At 44.5% G+C, this 19,789-nt stretch overlaps 1 protein-coding gene across 1 annotated transcript in view; it reads left to right on the forward strand.

The window, feature by feature from the left end:
* Positions 1 to 18,460, forward strand: part of LOC308571659 (uncharacterized protein) — a 35,343-nt gene extending 16,883 nt beyond the window's left edge. Inside the window, exons 9-16 of the mRNA XM_081167307.1 lie at positions 6,433 to 7,062; positions 11,795 to 11,877; positions 12,659 to 12,815; positions 13,620 to 13,781; positions 13,910 to 14,035; positions 15,765 to 15,985; positions 16,328 to 16,368; positions 18,069 to 18,460. Coding sequence (XP_081023433.1) covers positions 6,433 to 7,062; positions 11,795 to 11,877; positions 12,659 to 12,815; positions 13,620 to 13,781; positions 13,910 to 14,035; positions 15,765 to 15,985; positions 16,328 to 16,368; positions 18,069 to 18,166 — 1,518 coding nt within the window. The 3' untranslated portion in view covers positions 18,167 to 18,460. The remainder of the gene's footprint in view (positions 1 to 6,432; positions 7,063 to 11,794; positions 11,878 to 12,658; positions 12,816 to 13,619; positions 13,782 to 13,909; positions 14,036 to 15,764; positions 15,986 to 16,327; positions 16,369 to 18,068) is intronic.
* Positions 18,461 to 19,789: the final 1,329 nt, after the last annotated feature.

Consider the following 19,789-nt stretch of genomic DNA (forward strand, 5'->3'; position numbering starts at 1 on the left):
TACATGAAATATCTGTCTAAATGTATTTTTAGTACAAAATATGTATTTAGAGTTTGAGCATGAATGTCCATGTGCATTCTTAAAAAAAACCCCCAAATACATAGATTACTGGGTAAACAGGACAGATTTATGAATGAATTGCATGTGAAACTGACCTGGACCTGAAATAGACTGATCCGCCCATTCCTGTTTCCCCCCTTTACCTTCTTGCAGAGCTCTGAGCTGGCAAATAGATGCTTAAGGTGGAGCACGGTTAGAGTCATAGCAATCCAACGGTATGATGTGTACTTTCATTGTGCATACATGCAATTGGCCGTTCCAGTGGAATGACATAACTGGATGCGGCTAATTCAGCAGTGGATTTGCACAACAAGCAGCAGCTTGCTACATCATTCATATCCACCGAGTAACCCCTGACTTGAAATTTGTGTGTATGAGATCATAGCCACTGCAGTTCACTTATTGTCAGGGGCTGGACTGAGGAGGAATGGTGGGGGCAGCCTCCCCCTTCTCCTGAACCTTCCTGAGAACAGGAGGACCGTATAGATTTAGAACAGTGGTTTGCAGAAGGACATAGTTCAGAGGCTGCAGAGGGGAGAAGCTGGGAAATATTGGGAGAGGAACAACAGGAAGAAAAAGTATCAGGGGAGAGACAGCTGACATACTCAGTGTCCTTGGAAAGCATTCCTGACCCTCCCTCCCAGGACGAGGTGGGCATTGAGGGTATTAGAACAGAGAGCTCAGAGGCAGAAAGTCCAGATTAGCTGATGCAGGGGTGACATAGAATAGGGACAATGTAGAGCAACGCCACTACAGTGGTACCTCAGGTTACAGACGCTTCAGGTTACAGACTCTGCTAACCCAGAAATAGTACCTCGGGTTAAGAACTTTGCTTCAGGATGAGAACAGAAATCTCGCGGTGGTGGCAGCGGGAGGCCCCACTAGCTAAAGTGGTACCTCAGGTTAAGAACAGTTTCAGGTTAAGAACAGACCTCCAGAACGAATTAAGTTCTTAACCCGAGGTACCACTGTATAGAGAGACTGCATTTCTTTGTCTCTCGCTGTGATTATTGAATAAACTAACTGGTAAGAACTCTTCTTTGTTCTGCTCTTTTGCTGCCACCGTGGGAGGGATAGAATTCCCCAAAGCCTGACACTTGTGTAACATTTTAAAGACATTTTTACCCTCATGAAGCTGGACATATGAAGGCTCCTAGAACTTAAAATTAATCATCAAGAAACTTAGTGATGCCGTGGCGAGAGGACCTGGGATTCTGCAACAGCTGCAAGAATGCAAGGCATTCAAGTGCTTAATAATAATAATAATAATAATAATAATAATAATAATAATAATAATTTATTATTTATACCCCGCCCATCTGGCTGGGTTTCCCCAGCCACTCTGGGCGGCTTCCAAAAGAATATTAAAATACTATAATACATCAAACATTAAAAACTTCCCTAAACAGGGCTGCCTTCAGATGTCTTCTAAAAGTCTGGTAGTTGTTGTTCTCTTTGACATCTGGTGGGAGGGCGTTCCACAGGGAGGGCGCCACTACCGAGAAGGCCCTCTGCCTGGTTCCCTGTAACTTGGCTTCTCGCAGTGAGGGAACCGCCAGAAGGCTCTCGGAGCTGGACCTCAGTGTCCGGGTAGAACGATGGAGGTGGAGACGCTCCTTCAGGTATACTGGACCGAGGCCGTTTAGGGCTTTAAAGGTCAGCACCAACACTTTGAATTGTGCTCGGAAACGTACTGGGAGCCAATGTAGGTCTTTCAAGACCGGTGTTATATGGTCTCGGCGGCCGTTCCCAGTCACCAGTCTGGCTGCTGCATTCTGGATTAGTTGTAGTTTCCGGGTCACCTTCAAAGGTAGCCCCACGTAGAGCGCATTGCAGTAGTCCAAGCGGGAGATAACCAGAGCTGTCTACAAAAGTAAGGCATTAGAGCCATTGGACACTGTCCTTTCAGCATGGAGATGGGTCATAGGTCAGTGTTAGAGCAAATGCATTGCATGTTGAATGTCCTAGGTTCTGTTCCGAAGGGCATCTCAAGGTAGGGCTGGGAGAGCACCGTATGAAAATCCTAGAAAGCTGCTGTCATTCAGTGTCAACAGTATTGAGCTAGGCAGGCCAAGGGTCTGATATGATGTCGCCTCTTTCTACATCTCTAGGTGTATAACTAGAGTGTCAAGAAGGAATAAAACAAAAGATGTTTGCAAGCAAGTATGTCATGCAGTTCCTTTTGCCAGAAAGCTAGATTTGTCTGTTTCTCATTGTCTAGGGCAATGATTCCCCCCCCCCCCATTTTTATTAAGTTTTCTGTTTTATAATTTAGAATATTCATTTAACCAAGATTCTCTTCTTCTCCTTCTATGGTTCATTCTGCATAACATCAATCCCTGCATATTTTAAATAAACCAAGCCATTCAAGTATTGCATTATTACATCCACCAAAACTTACGCTGTTGAATTTATCTTAATGCTGCCAACGTTTTCAAGTGTACACAGTTCCCCCCTTATATTCAATAAACATTTTCCAGTCTTCTTTAAACATATGTTCTTGTTGTCTTATTCTGTATGTTAGATCTGCAAGCTGCACATAGTCTATCAGTTTAATTTGGGAACTCACTTGTTTTCCATTTTGGGGCTAACAAAACAGGGGCCACTAAGGCTGGGGGCATCCTCTGCCCAGGCCCCTGTGGGGTGGCAGGATGAGGCACCTCTCTTTGGGGCAGGGGGTGGGGCAGCTCAGAGACCAGGGATGGCAGCAGTGGCTGCCCAGAGGACTCCCAAGGAGAGGGGAGGAGAGAGGAAGATGAGGGAACGCACTCCACAAGGGAGGGTGTTCAAAAAGGGGTGAGGGGCTGCTGGCTCTGAAGGCAAGCGGTGACATAACTGGGCCCCTGAACCCCACAGGGGTGCCTCAGAAAGAAGGTAGTCGGTCAAGGGAGCCGTGGACTCAAAAAGGTTTAAAACCTCTGGTCTAGGGGAGACTTGGTTGCAAATGTAGGCTTACTGCTGTGCAGCGTGTGAAATGGCTCTCAGGAATATATTGGTATTGAAAGAAAGAAAGAAAGAAAGAGAGGGAGGGAGGGAGAGAGAAACAAAAGACCAGTGCAATTTAATTTCTCTCTATTCTCTTCACGCCCCTAGCTTTTGGTTTGTAAGCTCACTGGGGCTGAGACCTATTTACAGTGGTACCTCAGGTTAAGAACTTAATTCGTTCCAGAGGTCCATTCTTAACCTGAAACTGTTCTTAACCTGAAGCTCCACTTTAGCTAATAGGGCCTCCTGCTGCCGCTGCACAATTTCTGTTCTCATCCTGAGGTAAAGTTCTTAACCTGAGGTACTATTTCTGGGTTAGCGGAGTCTGTAACCTGAAGCGTCTGTAACCTGAAGCACCTGTAACCCGAGGTACCACTGTATTGATCTGGGCCAAACTAATGCTGGGTGCTGTGGCATCTGGAGAACCAATGGCGGATTGTTTTATGCAGAGTTCCACAACTCAGACAGGGCTAAACAGGGATGGGCAACCTGTGCTCTCCAGAAGTTGTTGGACTCTATGCCCCCCAAAGCCAGCATGGCCAATGGTCAGGGATGATGAAATTTGTAGTCCAGCAATATTTAGAAGGTTGCAGGGTGTCACCTCTCCAGAGCAAAATGGCAGGGGGAGAAATTTGACGCAGTTCACATTTAAAACTGAATTTATCAAATTTGCGCTTTCTGAACTAATATAAGAACCTAAATAGCCATCTTTCAAAATTTGCACTTATCCAAAGTCTGAGGTGTAGTTCTCCAACCTTTGTTCACAAATACGCAGCTATTGGGGGAAAGTGTGCATAAAAATGTGTAGATTAGTCAAAACAGTATATGAAATTTACACTAAGATATAGATTTGCTGCAAAAATTTAAGACTGGAAAAATGAGAACTAAGAGACCCAATACAGGGCCAGGGCGCAATTTGCAAGAAAGAGAGGGCAGATGGGAGGGTGCTTAACCCTTACCCTCCCAGTCATTCTTTTCTATACTCCTTTCAAATGACAAACACACATCTGGGAGCCCTAACTTTGCAGGCTTGTTGGGGGTGTGTGTCTTATATGAGGAGGGGGAGAACCAAGTACCATGAAGTCCCGGCAGACTGGAGGAGGGCAAATGTTGTCCCTATTTTCAAAAAGGGGAAAAGAGAGGACCCAAATAATTACCGCCCAGTCAGTCTGACATCAATACCAGGGAAGATTCTGGAGCAGATCATTAAGCAAACAGTCTGTGAGCACCTTGAAAGGAATGCTGTGATCACCAATAGTCAGCATGGATTTCTGAAAAATAAGTCATGTCAGACTAACCTGATCTCGTTTTTTGGCAGAATTACAAGCCTGGTAGATGAAGGGAATGCAGTGGATGTAGCCTACCTTGATTTCAGCAAGGCATTTGACAAGGTGCCCCATGATATTCTTGTCAAGAAGCTGGTAAAATGTGGTCTTGACTATACTACCACTCAGTGGATTTGTAACTGGCTGACTGACCGAACCCAAAGGGTGCTCATCAATGGTTCCTCTTCATCCTGGAGAAGAGTGACTAGTGGGGTGCCACAGGGTTCTGTCTTGGGCCCGGTCTTATTCAACATCTTTATCAACGACTTGGATGATGGACTCAAGGGCACCCTGATCAAATTTGCAGATGACACCAAACTGGGAGGGGTGGCTAACACCCCAGAGGACAGGATCACACTTCAAAACGACCTTGACAGATTAGAGAACTGGGCAAAAACAAACAAGATGAATTTTAACAGGGAGAAATGTAAAGTATTGCACTTGGGCAAAAAAAATGAGAGGCACAAATACAAGATGGGTGACACCTGGCTTGAGAGCAGTACATGTGAAAAGGATCTAGGAGTCTTGGTTGACCACAAACTTGACATGAGCCAACAGTGTGACGCGGCAGCTAAAAAAGCCAATGCAATTCTGGGCTGCATCAATAGGAGTATAGCATCTAGATCAAGGGAAGTAATAGTGCCACTGTATTCTGCTCTGGTCAGACCTCACCTGGAGTACTGTGTCCAGTTCTGGCCACCACAGTTCAAGAAGGACACTGACAAACTGGAACATGTCCAGAGGAGGGCAACCAAAATGGTCAAAGGCCTGGAAACGATGCCTTTACGAGGAACGGCTAAGGGAGCTGGGCATGTTTAGCCTGGAGAAGAGGAGGTTAAGGGGTGATATGATAGCCATGTTCAAATATATAAAAGGATGTCACATAGAGGAGGGAGAAAGGTTGTTTTCTGCTGCTCCAGAGAAGCGGACACGGAGCAATGGATCCAAACTACAAGAAAGAAGATTCCACCTAAACATTAGGAAGAACTTCCTGACAGTAAGAGCTGTTCGACAGTGGAATTTGCTGCCAAGGAGTGTGGTGGAGTCTCCTACTTTGGAGGTCTTTAAGCAGAGGCTTGACAACCATATGTCAGGAGTGCTCTGATGGTGTTTCCTGCTTGGCAGGGGGTTGGACTCGATGGCCCTTGTGGTCTCTTCCAACTCTATGATTCTATGATTCTATGAACTCCTTGGGGAAAAAAAGGTGGGTTAGAAATGATGATTATGTTCTATTAGAGCAGTGTTTCTCAAATGTGGGTCTCCAGCTGTTTTGGACTACAATTCCCATCATCCCTGACTGTTGGTCTTGTTAGCTAGGGATGATGGGAGTTGTAGTCCAAAAACAACTGGAGACCCAAGTCTGGAAAACCCTGCAGTAGAGGTTCTGGGGGTGTCCTCTGTTGATGCCTGCATGTAACTAAACCTCTGCAACAAGGACGCTGTGATGGAAGATAAGCTTTGTTTGTTGTCTGGCCCTGAGATTTTCAGTTCCCGGCCAAGCGAAGTCTTGCCAGCAGACCTATCCTTCCACTTGGTCATTGGTTATACGCTCTTAAGAGTCTTTGGCTGAACCCTGCTTTAGAGACAGAGTCCACACACTCCACATTCCAGAAGGTGCTGAAGGATATGGGTGCTTAGGAAAGACTCAGCAGTGGGAGCCAAGAAAAACACGAGAAAGGCAGAATGCCCTGACTTTTCAGAAAGACATCAGGGCGGAGTCTCCAAATACTTTATTCTTTCTTACTTGCATTCCATAGCCTTCCTGGTACAGAAACCCTTTAAAAAAAATATATATAGCCTTGGGTGGAAGAGCCACCTTGGCTGAGTAACAGCTGACAATTTCTTTTCGGAAACAAAAGAAGGAACAGTTCAATAAAAAGAAAAGTCCGCCCTCTGGAATGTGACATAAACATGAATAAACGCAGGGAGGAAAAGGATTGTTTGGGAAGTTGGCTTGGATGCCCGGGGTGATGAAACCTTCAGGGAATGGAAAAGAGAGGAGAGCAACCCCCACCCACCCACGCCACTCCTTGTGGCAACGCCTCCGTCTCAGATATAAGAGGAGAATACAGACAAGGAGCTGCTAGCTCTCTCCAGCCTTTTAGAACGTAGTCAGAACATTTCTCTTGGGTGTCTCCAATTCCTGGAAGCCATGACCACTACCTACAGGCAATACACCTCTTCCTCCTCGATGAAGGGGCCTTCCTTTGCTGGGGGTTCCTCCCGGCTTTCCTCCGTCCATCTGGGCGGCGGATACAGAGCCCCAAGCATCCATGGCGGAGCTGGTGGCGTCTCCATCTCTTCCTCTCGCTATGTCTCTGGGGTAGGCAGTGCCCTCGGTGGTGGCTATGGAGTAGGCAGTGCCCTCGGTGGTGGCTATGGGGTAGGCAGTGCCCTTGGTGGTGGTTATGGGGGCAGCTTCTGCAGCAGCAGCTTTGGTGGTGGGTTTGGTGGAGGCTATGGTGGAAGCTTTGTCGCTGGTGGCGGCGATGTCCTTCTGGGTGGAGGCGAGAAGGAAACCATGCAGAACCTGAACGACCGCCTGGCTAACTACCTGGACAAGGTGCGGGCACTGGAGGAAGCCAACACCGATCTGGAGGTCAAGATCAAGGAGTGGCACATGAAGCAGGGACCAGGTCCAGAGCGTGACTACAGCCCATACTTCAGGACCATCGAGGATCTGCGGAGCAAGGTAAATGGCAAACCAGAGAGCCTTTGGAACTATTGAATTGTAGAGTTGGGGTGTCTAGAGCAATGCAGTGGTGTCAAAACAGTTAAGAAAAGAAGAGTAAGGTAGCTGAAAAAAGAATGGATGCTCAAGGGATCCTTGAGCCCAGCAATAAGGGCTTCCCAGGCTGTCGGATTGCAAACCTCAGCATTGCTATTAAGGCATTTGAACCCTTTTCACTGGTTTCTGGCTTAAGCCTGTATGTATGTGTAGCTGTTACAGAGCCCAGAATGACTTGCGACAATGCAGCTGTGACCATTCGCCTTGCACATAAGAAGAATAGCTATCTGCGATTCCTGTATGAAACTGGGGTGCGATGGAGAGTTTGGTGCTTACTGTGGGAAGTGTGGGTTCAGTTCTCAAGAGTGCTCACATTTTAGGGCTTCTCACAGATTATGTGGCCAAGTGTGTCATCAACCAGATGCTTCTTAGGAAGCTGCAACAAATCCTTATCCTGTCGTCTGCCCCATATAATGCTCATGTTTCCATATATATCCTTCTCTCATTTACACACTACATTTTTAAAAAAATTAGTGCATGCTTTGTATCTTAAGGGTACAAATAGACTCTTATTCAGAGGTGTGGATCTCCTGAACTTTAGCTATGTTGTGCAACTGAGATGTGTTACCTAAGTTAGATAGTGGTATAAGCCCTCTAAATGTAGGGCACAGAGGAATGTAGGAAGATGCCTTATACCAAGTCAGACCATTGGTCCATCTAGTTCACTATTGTCTTCACTGACTGGCAGTGACACTCTACAGGATTTTGGTAGGGAGTCTTTCACAGCCCTACCTGGAGATGTTGGTGATTGAACCTGGGACCTTCTGCATGCAAAGCAGATGCTCTACCCACTGAGCTACGGCCCTTCCCCATTTTCCTGCTCATCATGGGGAGGGGCAAGAAGGGCATCCTGATTTCTGGTCCACCAGGGAGACATTTGTAGAGTCAAGTCAAATGAACCAACAGCTGAGAGGTTTCCTCCAGAACACATAATATCTGATCGTTTTGATTAAGATTCTGATTAAAACAACAACCCCATATAACCTTCAGGGAGATGAAAGTTCACAGAACGACCGAGCTGGAAGAGGTCTTGTAGGCCATCTAGTCCAACCCCCTTCTTGATGCAGGAAATCAAGTTAGAGCATCACCAACAGATGCCTGTCCTCCAACCTCTGCTTCAAGCCTACCCACCCCTAAGTCCAGGGCACCAATGAGGTGACCTTCCAAATGTGGTTGGACTCTAACTCCCATCATCCTGACCAAGCACCATGTTGGCTAGGTGGGGGAATGGATGGGAGCTGGAGTCCAGCAATGTCCAGAGGACACAGTGTTGGCTATCCCTGTCCTGGGTAAACAGTACCATAGTCTAAGTGCTTGTAACTTCAAGAGGTTTCTCCTAAAGGTCAACTGAGATCTATGCTCTTGTGGCATAAAACTATCAGATCTAGTTCTTCCTTTTAAAGAAGCAGACTTCTTCTTCTTCTTCTTCTTCTTCTTCTTCTTCTTCTTCTTCTTCTTCTTCGCCCTTATCTATGTAACAACCCATTAGGTACTTGAAGTACTGCTCAGCTGCTTTAGAAAAACCAGCTGTAAGACAGGTGCACACCTGACATGTAAAGTACACCCAACATCCATTTAAAGCACATGGCTTTCCCCAAAGAATTCTGGGAACTGTATTTTCTCCATGATTCCTAGTTCCCTTAACAATTCCCAGGATTCCTTGGGGGCAAGTTGGGTGTGCTTTACATCTCTGGTGTGGACCCACAGTTTCTAAAACCCTTGGTCTCTAATTATTTTAAGAGTGAAGGGTGTGGACTGATGGAGGGATGGAACTGGATTAATTTCCAGTTGAGCTAATCCCCAGGAGGTTGACAACCGCAAGATCAAGAGAAAGCTATCAGCTAGAGCGCATGGCTGCAGGGCACCAGTGGCTCCACTTCAGGTGCACCCAAAAGAATACAAGGGCCGTGAGTGATGTCTGTGCTGACAGGACCCTGGGCTTGTGGATGCGCGGCGGATATGACTTGCGTTCCAAGTATGCACTCCCTCTGCCAAGCTGCTCAGATAATGGAGGAGCTGGAAGCACCCCGGGGCAGGGAGAGGAGAGCTCTCTGACGCAGCTCACCTTTTTGTCTAGTGTCGCAGTGACAGGGCGATGAGAAGGCGCAGGAGCAACGGTTTTTCACTGGACCGAAACGAGAGATTAGGAGAGCTCTTTGAAGAGCGAACCAGCTAAATAAAACAAATGCAAGTCTGCTCATTTCCACCTTCCACAACGACCCTGTCAAGTAAGCTGCATTTCACCAGGGGGTCCAGGTGCAAAAGGAGGCAGGCTGATCCTGCACCTTTAATGTGACAACAACAACAATTTATTATTTGTACCCCGCCCATCTGGCTGGGTTTCCTCAGCCACTCTGGGCGGCTTCCACAAAGACAAAAAATACACTAATATGTCATACATTAAAAACTTCCCTGAACAGGGTTGCCTTAAGATGTCTTCTGAATGTCAGGTAGTTGTTTATCTCTTTGGCATCTGGTGGGAGGGTGTTCCACAGGGCGGGCGCCACTACCATGAAGGCCCTCTGCCTGGTTCCCTGTAGCTTTGCTTCTCGCAATGAGGGAACCGCCAGAAGGCCCTCGGCGCTGGACCTCAGCGTCTGGGCAGAATGATGGGGGTGGAGACGCTCCTTCAGGTATACTGATGAGAGTGGGGAGCCAGGGTGGCACGCTGGCTTGGACCAGGACCTGGGAGACCAGGGTTCAAATTCCCACTTGGCAATGAAGCTTGGAACAGTCACTGCCTTTCAGCCAAATCTACCTCACAGGGATGTTGTGGGGATTATGTGAAGAGGGGAACCATGTGCACTACCTTGAGTTCCTTGGAGGGGAAAAAAAGGTGGATATAAACACAATAAAATAGATGATGTGTGGAACTTCAGCAGTTCTGTGCTGCCATGCCAGCTACACCAGCTGAGACCCCCTCTTCTGCATGAGTATCCTGCCCCCTTTCTATCTGCCCACCCTGCATTTTACAGATGAGGAGCTGTCAGCACAATCCTATACGCTTCTACTCAGAAGTACATCCCATTGAGTTCAGTGGCACTTACCTTTGTGTAAATGAGTATCCGAATGCAGCCTAAGTTTGAAAGATGCCTCACCTAAACAATTGTAATAGAGGAGGAACCTTTTGTAAAAAATATGTAATGCAGCAGAAAAGATATAATTTAGTAGAAAAGGTTTGAGGAAAAACACTGTGGAGAAGTCAACTGAGGGTGGGAATTAACTCAGGAAACAATGTAATTATTTGATTTGAGGGGCATTGTGAAAATTTTTGTGTGTGTCTATCTATCATCTATCTATCATCTATCATCTATCTATCTATCATCTATCTATCATCTATCTATCTATCTATCATCTATCTATCTATCTATCTATCTATCTATCTATCTATCTATCATCTATCTATCATCTATCTATATCTATCTATCTATCTATTTATATCTATCATCTATCTATCTATCTATCTATCTATCTATCTATCTATCTATCTATCATCTATCTATATCTATCTATTTATATCTATATCTATATCTATCTATCTATCTATCTATCTATCTATCTATCTATCTATCTATCTAATCTATCTATCTATCTATCTATCTATCTATCTATCTATCTATCTATCATCTATCTATCTATCTATCTATCTATCATCTAATCTATCTATGCCTTGAGTGAGGCTTCTGAGTTTGCTCATGGATCACCAGAAATCTCTATCCATTGCTTGATCTACTGATGTCCTTCCTTGAAAATGGCACCTAATGAGAAGCAGCCAATGGATAACAACATCAGAGAACAAGTCCCTTCCTTGCTTGGCAGCAGACTTTGCCAATCTGGCAATTTCCAGGCATCATGACTCTGCTATCTAGGGCTGATGGGAGTTGTAGTTCAAAACAGTTGGCAAGCAGCAGGTTGGCAAAGGCTGCTTTCCAGTTTCCTCATGTTTATCATAATCCATTTGGGTAATAATAATAATAATAATAATAATAATAATAATAATAATAGTAGTAGTAGTAGTAGTAGTAGTAGTAATTATTCTTTACACCCCACCCATCTGGCTGGGTTTCCCCAGCCACTCTGGGTGGCTCCCAACAGAATAATAATAATAATAATAATAATAATAATAATAATAAGGCAATAAAACATCAAACATTAAAAACTTCCCTAAACAGGGCTGCCTTCAGATGTTTTCTAAAAGTCAGATAGTTGTTTATTTCCTTGTCATCTGATGGGAAGGTGTTCCACAGGGATGAGTAGGGATTGCTATTAATATGGTCAACCCAATAGTGGCAGTGATGGGTAGAGTAAGCCTGATGGATAGATCATAGAATCATAGAATTGTAGAGTTGGACGGGACCCTGAGGACCATCCAGTCCAACCCCCTGCAATACAGGAATATGCAGCTGTGCTATATGCAGATAGAACCTGCAAACTTGACATTATCAGCACCCCACTCCAGCCAACTGAGCTATCCAGGCGGACCTGATGCATATTACCTTGGTGCCATGAACTGCCATTCTAACTTCCACCCTAGGCATCACTTAATGCCTGCTCTTGTCCTGTATACTTAAGAGAGTACATAATTCAGACAAGCCTCTTTAAGACTTCTCTTTAAGACTACTTGTTCTTTCCCCAGATATTAGCTGCCACTGTTGACAATGCTGGCATCGTCCTGCAGATTGACAATGCCCGCCTGGCAGCCGATGACTTCAGAACCAAGTAAGTTGTGCTTCCGCAGAATATGTATGAACCATGAGCAGGTGGAACAAACATTTCATTTGGAGAAGGGTCTCCAATCTACAGCTCCCTGGACTGATGAAGTTGCTTCAGCCATATTAAGCACTGCTGCTAGGATTCAAATAGGCCAACAGCTTCCACGGCAGTTCTAAAAGCCACTAAACATGTTGGAGCAAGGAAAGAAAAATTAGGTTTAGAAACACAGAGTTTGGTCCAGAACACACGCAAGGTGTAATTAGCAGGCTGGATTAGGAAGCCAACAAACGAGGCTGGATAATCTGACATCTCATATATCAGGAAACTTAACTGAAGGCCTGTCATGAGCAACTAGCCTGAAAAAGCAAATACTGTATTTTTCTGTGTATAAGACCTCCCCTATTTTGGGGGACTAAATTTAAAGAAAATGAGCGGAGATGGCCCAAAGTTGTTGAGCAGGGCCGTTGCTGGGGGTTGGCAAAGTGGGCAGCCACTCCCCCCATGCCACTGTAGGCGGGAAACGCTCCCTACAGTGCATTCCTCCCACAGCGGCATGGGGGGGGGGGAGTTGCATGCCCGCCAACCAGCTGGCTGGTGGTGCACAGCTTTCCCCCCATGCCACTATCCGTGCCTTGGACAACCCCAGTTTTTTGACATATTTTTGAGCCAAAAAACCTCGTCTAATACATGGAAAAATACAGTAAGCAAAACTATGTGGAACAAAACAAAACAAAACAATATGAAAAGGGGATATCTTAATTTAATCTGTCCTTTTTTCTGCTTCCAGGTTTGAGACAGAGCAAGCTATGCGCATGAATGTGGAGGCTGACATCAATGGGCTGCGCAGAGTCTTGGATGAGCTGACCCTGTCCAGGGCAGACCTGGAGATGCAGATTGAGAACCTGAAGGAGGAGCTGGCTTATCTCAGGAAGAACCATGAAGAGGTGAGAGACAAAGCTGCCATGAACCTGTATCGCATGGCCAGTGGCAAGTAAAGCATCCTACACTTGCTGGCTTCAGTCCCATAACCAACCAGTCATGTGCCTGTACTGCCATGCTCAAGATCTGGTATTTGGAGTACCGGGACAAACCCACATTTAGGGTGGCTTGTGACGGTATGCAGAAAGTCTAATTCATAGCAGTTGAGCAGCTGGTCAAAGTCTGCTTGCTAGCCACCGAGACAGAGCCTGTCTTCAAAGGACCATGGCTTTATTCAGTGGTGGAGTATATGCTTTGCATTCAAAAGGTCCCCTGCTAAACCCAGGAGAGCTGCTTCCAGTTGTTTTGGGAGAGATGGACAACTTGGACAAGTAGGCTAATCTGCCATAAGGCACATATCTATGTGGTTTTGGACTCCCATGTCACAGCTGGAACAGATAAGCAAATAAACATTCTTTCTTTTTTATTAAGAATGTTCAGAATACATTACAATAAAAAACAAATGATCTAAACAATTTTTTTACAAAGAAAGTAGAAATAGAATGCAGAGTCCTCTCTCACAGGTAGGTCTTAACTCTTGTCCCATACAGAAAAAGGTGAACCCTCTCAGCTCTCACCTGGGACCTTCCTTTTCTTCTCCCAACCTCCCACCCTGGGAGAACTTCCCTTCCCTGCATCTCACACAGGGTCCTTCAGCAACCATTCATCACTTTCATCTGCATGCAGTTCCCTCCTTAACCCAGAGTAGAGGACAAAAAACAAAACCAAAACAAAGCTAATAAACTTTCCATGTTTTCCTCGCTTTCCAGGAAATGGCTGTCCTCCGAAGCCAGATGGGTGGTGAGATCTCCGTGGAAATGGACGCTGCTCCTGGAGTGGACCTGACCAAGATCCTGGCAGAGATGCGTGAGCAGTATGAGCACCTGGCAGAGAAGAACCGCAAGGATGCTGAGCAGTGGTTCTTCAGCAAGGTGGGACTTCCTCTCAGGATGAAGGGGCTTTCTGGAGGGGAAAAAAAAAAGAGTGCCACAGGTTCTCAAATGGATACTCGGTGCTCTGAGTTTCATGTGAGCAGCACATCTTCTCCTTTTGCTTGCAGACCGAAGAGCTGAACCGCGAAGTTGCCATCCACACAGAGCAGCTGCAGAGCGGCAAGTCGGAGATCACAGAACTGAGGCGGAGCGTCCAAAGCTTGGAGATAGAGTTGCAGACTCAACTCAGCACGGTAAGGGGGCACGTGGAACTGGGGAGGATGATGAATCTCTGAATGTCCCCTTGGCTCTATCTCAGTGACACAGTCCAAGAAGTAGGAGCTTTTCATTTGAATGATTTGCGGTGCGTTTCTGGCCATTGTGTAACATTGCCCACTTCCCCTCTTTTGGACAATATCATTAGTGTGTCCTTATACAGAGTGCAACTTTGCTTTTGACTGCTCCTTAATAGCTCAAGGAAAAAAAAGGTAGTTAAGAGCACAGAGACACACAGGGCTCAAAAGTGAACTATGCTTAAATCCCATTGAACTCAATGGGATAGGTTGGTGGTGACAAATGGTGCAATCTTATATATGTCTATTGAGCTCGTTGAATTAGGTAGGACTTACTTCCGGCGAAGTGTGCAGCCTATATACACTACACTGTATCAGATTGCAGTCTTTGCGTTCTTTGGATGAGAGAGTCAGAGGTGTGGCACTGAGAAGCGATGGAGCGAGTCGCCCTGCTGCTCTTGTCTCATAGCCTAGAGGCTCTGCAGAAGTTTAATATGGGATGATTAAAATGTGGTTTCATGGCTAGTTTGTCAGACTAGGACCAGAGAGACCAGATCCCCATGCGGTCATGAAGTTCACTAGGTGACCTTGGACCAGTCACCATCTCTTATCCCACTGTATTTCATGAGGATGAAATGTGTGCCTGTGTGAGTGAGTGAGTGAGTGAGTGAGTGAGTGAGTGAGTGAGGCTACTTTAAGCTTCTTGGGTGAAATATGAATGCAACAAGTTGTGTCTCTATTTCCAGAGTGGTAGCTGGGTAACTCTTGTGCAAAAAACCAACAACCTAGATTCTTGTGGCACCTTAAAGACTAACAAATTTTTATCACGGCATAAGCATTTGTGGGCTGCTTTGAGGCTTCCCACATGCATCTGGTTGGCCACTGTGAGAACAGGATGTTGGAACAGAGAGAGCTTTGGCTTGATCCAGCAGGCTCCATAACCCAAAGCTATTTGCTGATTGGACACCTGCATTTATCTAAGGACTTTGGATGTTATTCCTGATTTGACAAATCTGACAATGTTGGTTTCTGTCACTTTCTCAGTTTTCCAATCTTAAATCCAGTTCTCCACATCTCAGTAGTAATGTGCAGGGGTTTTAGAATTTTGCCTGAATTCTTTCTGATAAGCACATTTTTATATAGATACCCTTTTTTTTTGGCAAGCAACATCCCTCAACATAATGAATTTTATGGAAATTTCCTCTAATATATGCATATTATTTGGTTAGGAAGCTGCACCACAAAATCTAGAAAAGTGCAAATTTTGAAGGATAGTTGTGTTTTGGTTTGCAAACCAAATTCAATTTCCCTCCATCCCTCCTTGAAATATTTCATGAAACCTGTTAAGTTGTGGGTGAACATATCAGACGACACAGCGATTCTTCAAACAGCTCTTGTTTATTCACAGGCCAGAACAGAACTGAACTGAAGGGTTCAGTCAGCCTGCTTATATAGAGCTCCATTACAACGTAACTGTAACAATTTTCTAAAACTATCCAATCACTGAACGTAACTTTCGATCCCTTATTTGCATAACTATCTACAGTATTCCCCTGCTGGCCCAGGGTGAGAACTTCAGTACATAAGAAAACCAGCGTGCAGCCCACTACTGTCATGGTTATATACCTGATAATCTTCCAAAGTTCTCAAAGCAATGAATGTGACCCTCCTCTCAATTCTCTTCCTCCAGAAAGCAGCACTGGAAGCCACCCTGGCAGACACAGAGTCTCGCTATGGCTCCCAGCTTGCCCAGATCCAGGTTATGATCAGCAGCATGGAGGAGCAACTGGCTGAGCTGAGGTGTGACATGGAGCGCCAGAACCACGAATACAAGATCCTTCTCGATGTCAAGACCCGCCTGGAACAGGAGATCGCCACCTATCGCCGCCTGTTGGAGGGAGAGGAAGCCCAGTATGTATAAAGATGGGCTGGGATGGCTGTGCTGGAGAGGGATAGCAAGAAGGGAGTTTTAAAACAGCTCACATGGAGCAAAACAGGGAGGGGCTTTCAATATCTTAAAAGGCAATTTTATCCAGATTTGGGTGGTGCTGGCATTAATAGGTCCATTCATTATTTGATTATCTAATCAACAAACAACATTGTAATTGGTACGCAGCCTTGTTTCCATATTTAAGATGCATTTTTAGGATTTCCTTTTTTGTGTGTATTATCACACTGGCATTTCATAATGTATTCTAGAAAAGCAGTCTGCATTTCTAACTTGGCGATGTTTCTTTCCTCCTTTTCTTACAGCATCAGTTCCCAGTACAACGCAGCTGTGTCCGCAAGAGATGGTAAGAATGCATGCCAACTAAAAAAATTTCAGTTCTCAGATTATGGGGGAAATATAGTGGAGCCTTTCAAGAGGCCCTGACTTGTCCCATTTTTAGCCAAACCCAGTAGCCTTCTAAAAACAGTAGCTGAAGGACTACCACAAATGGTAAGGAGATAATCTGAACACTAAGACCCTTCATCTTTTGTGATGTTAGCTGCTGCCACTGCTAAGTGAGTCAGGATGAAAATATCTCTGCACATCAAAGAATGCTGTTCACCAACATCACCATCTTGGATTGCAGTGTTACTATCACCCTTGGCCAGAATCCTGAGCAGATTTCAGGCTGTTCAGAAAAACATTATGATGCTTTCCTAAATGCACTTACTGGGAGTAAAGCTGTGCACACATTATACATTTAAAGCACATTTGAAAATCATTTTTCCCCTCAAAAAGGTCTGGGCACTTTAGTTTACCCCCATAGAATTGCAATCCCTAGCAACCACAGTGCCCAGAATTCTTCGAGGAGAAAAGTGTTTCAAATGTGCTTCAAAGGTATAATGTGTGTGCAGCCATAGTCACGCTGAACTCACTGAACTCTGAGCAAACATGCCTAGGATTGCGCTATTAATGACACCCCAGCCCACACAATCCCTGTTTTCCCCAACAATTCCAAGTAGATAAGAGGAAAGTAGATGAGGTATTCATCTCTGCTATTCTGACAGGGCACAGAGGGGGAGTGGGTGCTCTTCCAGATGTTGTTGGACTCCAACTCCCATCAGCCCCAGTCAGGATGGCCAATGGTCAAGGCTGACAGGAGTTCAGCAACATTTGGGAGTGACCCACAGGTTTCCCATCCCTGTAAGACATCCTATTTTTATCTATTTTTTAAATAAGATATTTATTAAAATTTTCAAAGTATTATAATAATAATAATAATAATAATAATAATAATAATAATAATAATAAAATACAAAATAGAAATTGTTAAAAACAACTCATTCTTTCCATTACTTATTTTTCATTAGCTTATTTCCCAGACCTCCTCACGCCTCCCTTTTTTGTATTCCAGTTCAGTTTGTTGGTTCAGCAAATCCTTACCCTCTTTGTTTATCCTAATCATTGATCTTAAAATATTGTAACGTTAAATTTTTGCCTATTAATAATTCATTTTCATATTCCCTTATAGTATTACAGCTGAAAACCACTTAATTTCTATCCAACATCATTCTAACATTCATTAATTTTACAATATTTCTGTAGATAGTCTTTAAATTTCTTCCAATCTTCTTCCACCGACTCTTCTCCCTGGTCTCGGATTCTGCCAGTCATTTCGGCCGACATCCTACTTTTATCTCTCAACTACATATATTTTGCAAACTGCTTTGAGGTTGTTGTGTTTTTTTACAATCAAGTGGTCTGTGAGACAAGTTATGAAATAATATCAGGAGCAACTTCCTGGGGTCTTCTGTATATGGAAACGGAAACATTAACCATTCTGCTCACAGGCCCAGAAAGCAACAGAAACCTTCCAGCATTCCTTGTTCCTTCCCTCAGGGCCTGATTGGCTCCCACCTCAGCCTCCCAGTTGGCTGAGGACCCTATATAAGCTTCTCAGGTCCTCTCACCTCTGATCATTCTGTTTTTGAGATGGAGTTATCTGGTGAAGTTATGAAACGTCTGAAGCGGAAATAAACCCTCTCTCCAACTCTTCTCTTGCAGTGACAAAGACCTCACGTCAAGTCCGCATGATTGTCGAGGAGGTTGAAGATGGAAAGGTCGTCTCTTCTCGTGAGCAGGTCAAACAGTCCACCTATTGAAAAGAACCTGCCATCAATAGTGCCCCAAGATTATAGTTCTGTGGATACAACTGAGAGAGTTTAACATCACAGAATCTTCATGAGTTCTGCAGTATTCCATTATTTTTATTAAAAAAATAGTTATCAGCAAGTTTTCCAAATTAACAAAAACAACACACATTTACTGTTATGTATGTTGGTGAAGCTACATGAAACCTTTGCATAAGGAAGAAAAAGCACACTGTTAGGTGACCTTTACAGTCAACTGCCTTGCTTGCTAATAGCTAATAAAGCATTATTTCCTATAAAACATGAGATCGTTTCATGGTTGTATATTTAGGGTTCTCAAAAATGTAATCATTGTGGGATTCCATGAGAAAGGATAAAATTGGGAAAGAACCAGTGTTTTTTTATTGTAGAAAAAAACCCAGACTTCAATACTTATTTTGGGGGTGCAAAGATCTGTCTTTATTCGAAGCAATTTACACACAGGTCTTGGTATCCAAACACAATTTATCAGGAAATTGTTTGTTAGGTGAGTGTTTGTATAATGACTTGATGATTTCCATTGGTTCCTATTGGAATTTTTAAAATGCATTCCCAACCAAGGAATTTTGATCTGCAAATGATGAAAAAACCTGGGGAAACCCAGGGAAACCCGCTGAAACCTTGCAGAGGGCAAAATAGTAAGGGAGGGGGGGAATGCTCTCATATTTGTGCAATCTCTCCCTCTCCCTCCCTGCTCCTTCTCATCATGGTTTTTGATGAAATGAAAGCCGCAGGCCAGCTAAACACACAAAAAAGTAAGGCTTGTTTAAGGCTGATAATCTGTTTACAGTACTACGTGAAGGTCAAGATGTTTGGGTATCTGAATCTGCAGTGTGTATAGCGAGGTTTGAGTACTAATTGCTCATGTTTGGATAAGTGAATTTTCATATACTGAGCATTTGGATAGCAGGACCTGTGTGTATTGCTGAAAGGAGCAGGTAGAAAACCCAGCAGAGAGTCCCTCAGCTTAGGTTGGTTCCTCTAAAGAAAACAGGCATTTTTACACAGGTTTATAGGGCTGCAGATATGGAATTTAGCCAGGCTATTTCCCAGAAAACAAAGGCGTTACTTCAGCTTTTTAGCTTCCAGCTCACCTTGCAGTTTTGCTTTTTTAGTTACATTCCAAGAATTTTCTTGTAATAACATTTGAGACCTGGGCTTTTTGGCTTGGAATCTTTTTCTTCTACATCTTTTTCTGTCTACCGTTTCATCCACAGAAAGAGAGTCCAATCCTCAAAGGGAGCTTAATGAATATCTTCCAGCCACATTCTCAGTTATCAGCTTACCCTTTCATTCTTCTCTCTCTCCTCCCACCTCCTTCTGCAACTACTGTGTTTTGCTAAAGAACTTCTCAAAAACTCAAACTTGTGGTGAACAGGAAGGCAACACAGAACCACCTTTGGATTTTGTGGGGTCTCGTCTGAGCAAAATACCCCCAGTGGGACTACCCGCTCCTTGATTCTCTCCCAGCTACCCATTCCTTTGCTCTCCCTCCTACCCCAGTATGTAGAACTGCCTGGAATGGATGACACAACCCTAGTCACATGCTCAGAGAGGATAGGTGAACAGGCAGAAATAACAAGCAGAAGGGCCAGA

This window comes from Podarcis bocagei (genome assembly GCF_964188305.1).
Source record: "Podarcis bocagei genome assembly, chromosome: 13".
NCBI classification, from domain to species: Eukaryota; Metazoa; Chordata; class Lepidosauria; order Squamata; family Lacertidae; genus Podarcis; species Podarcis bocagei.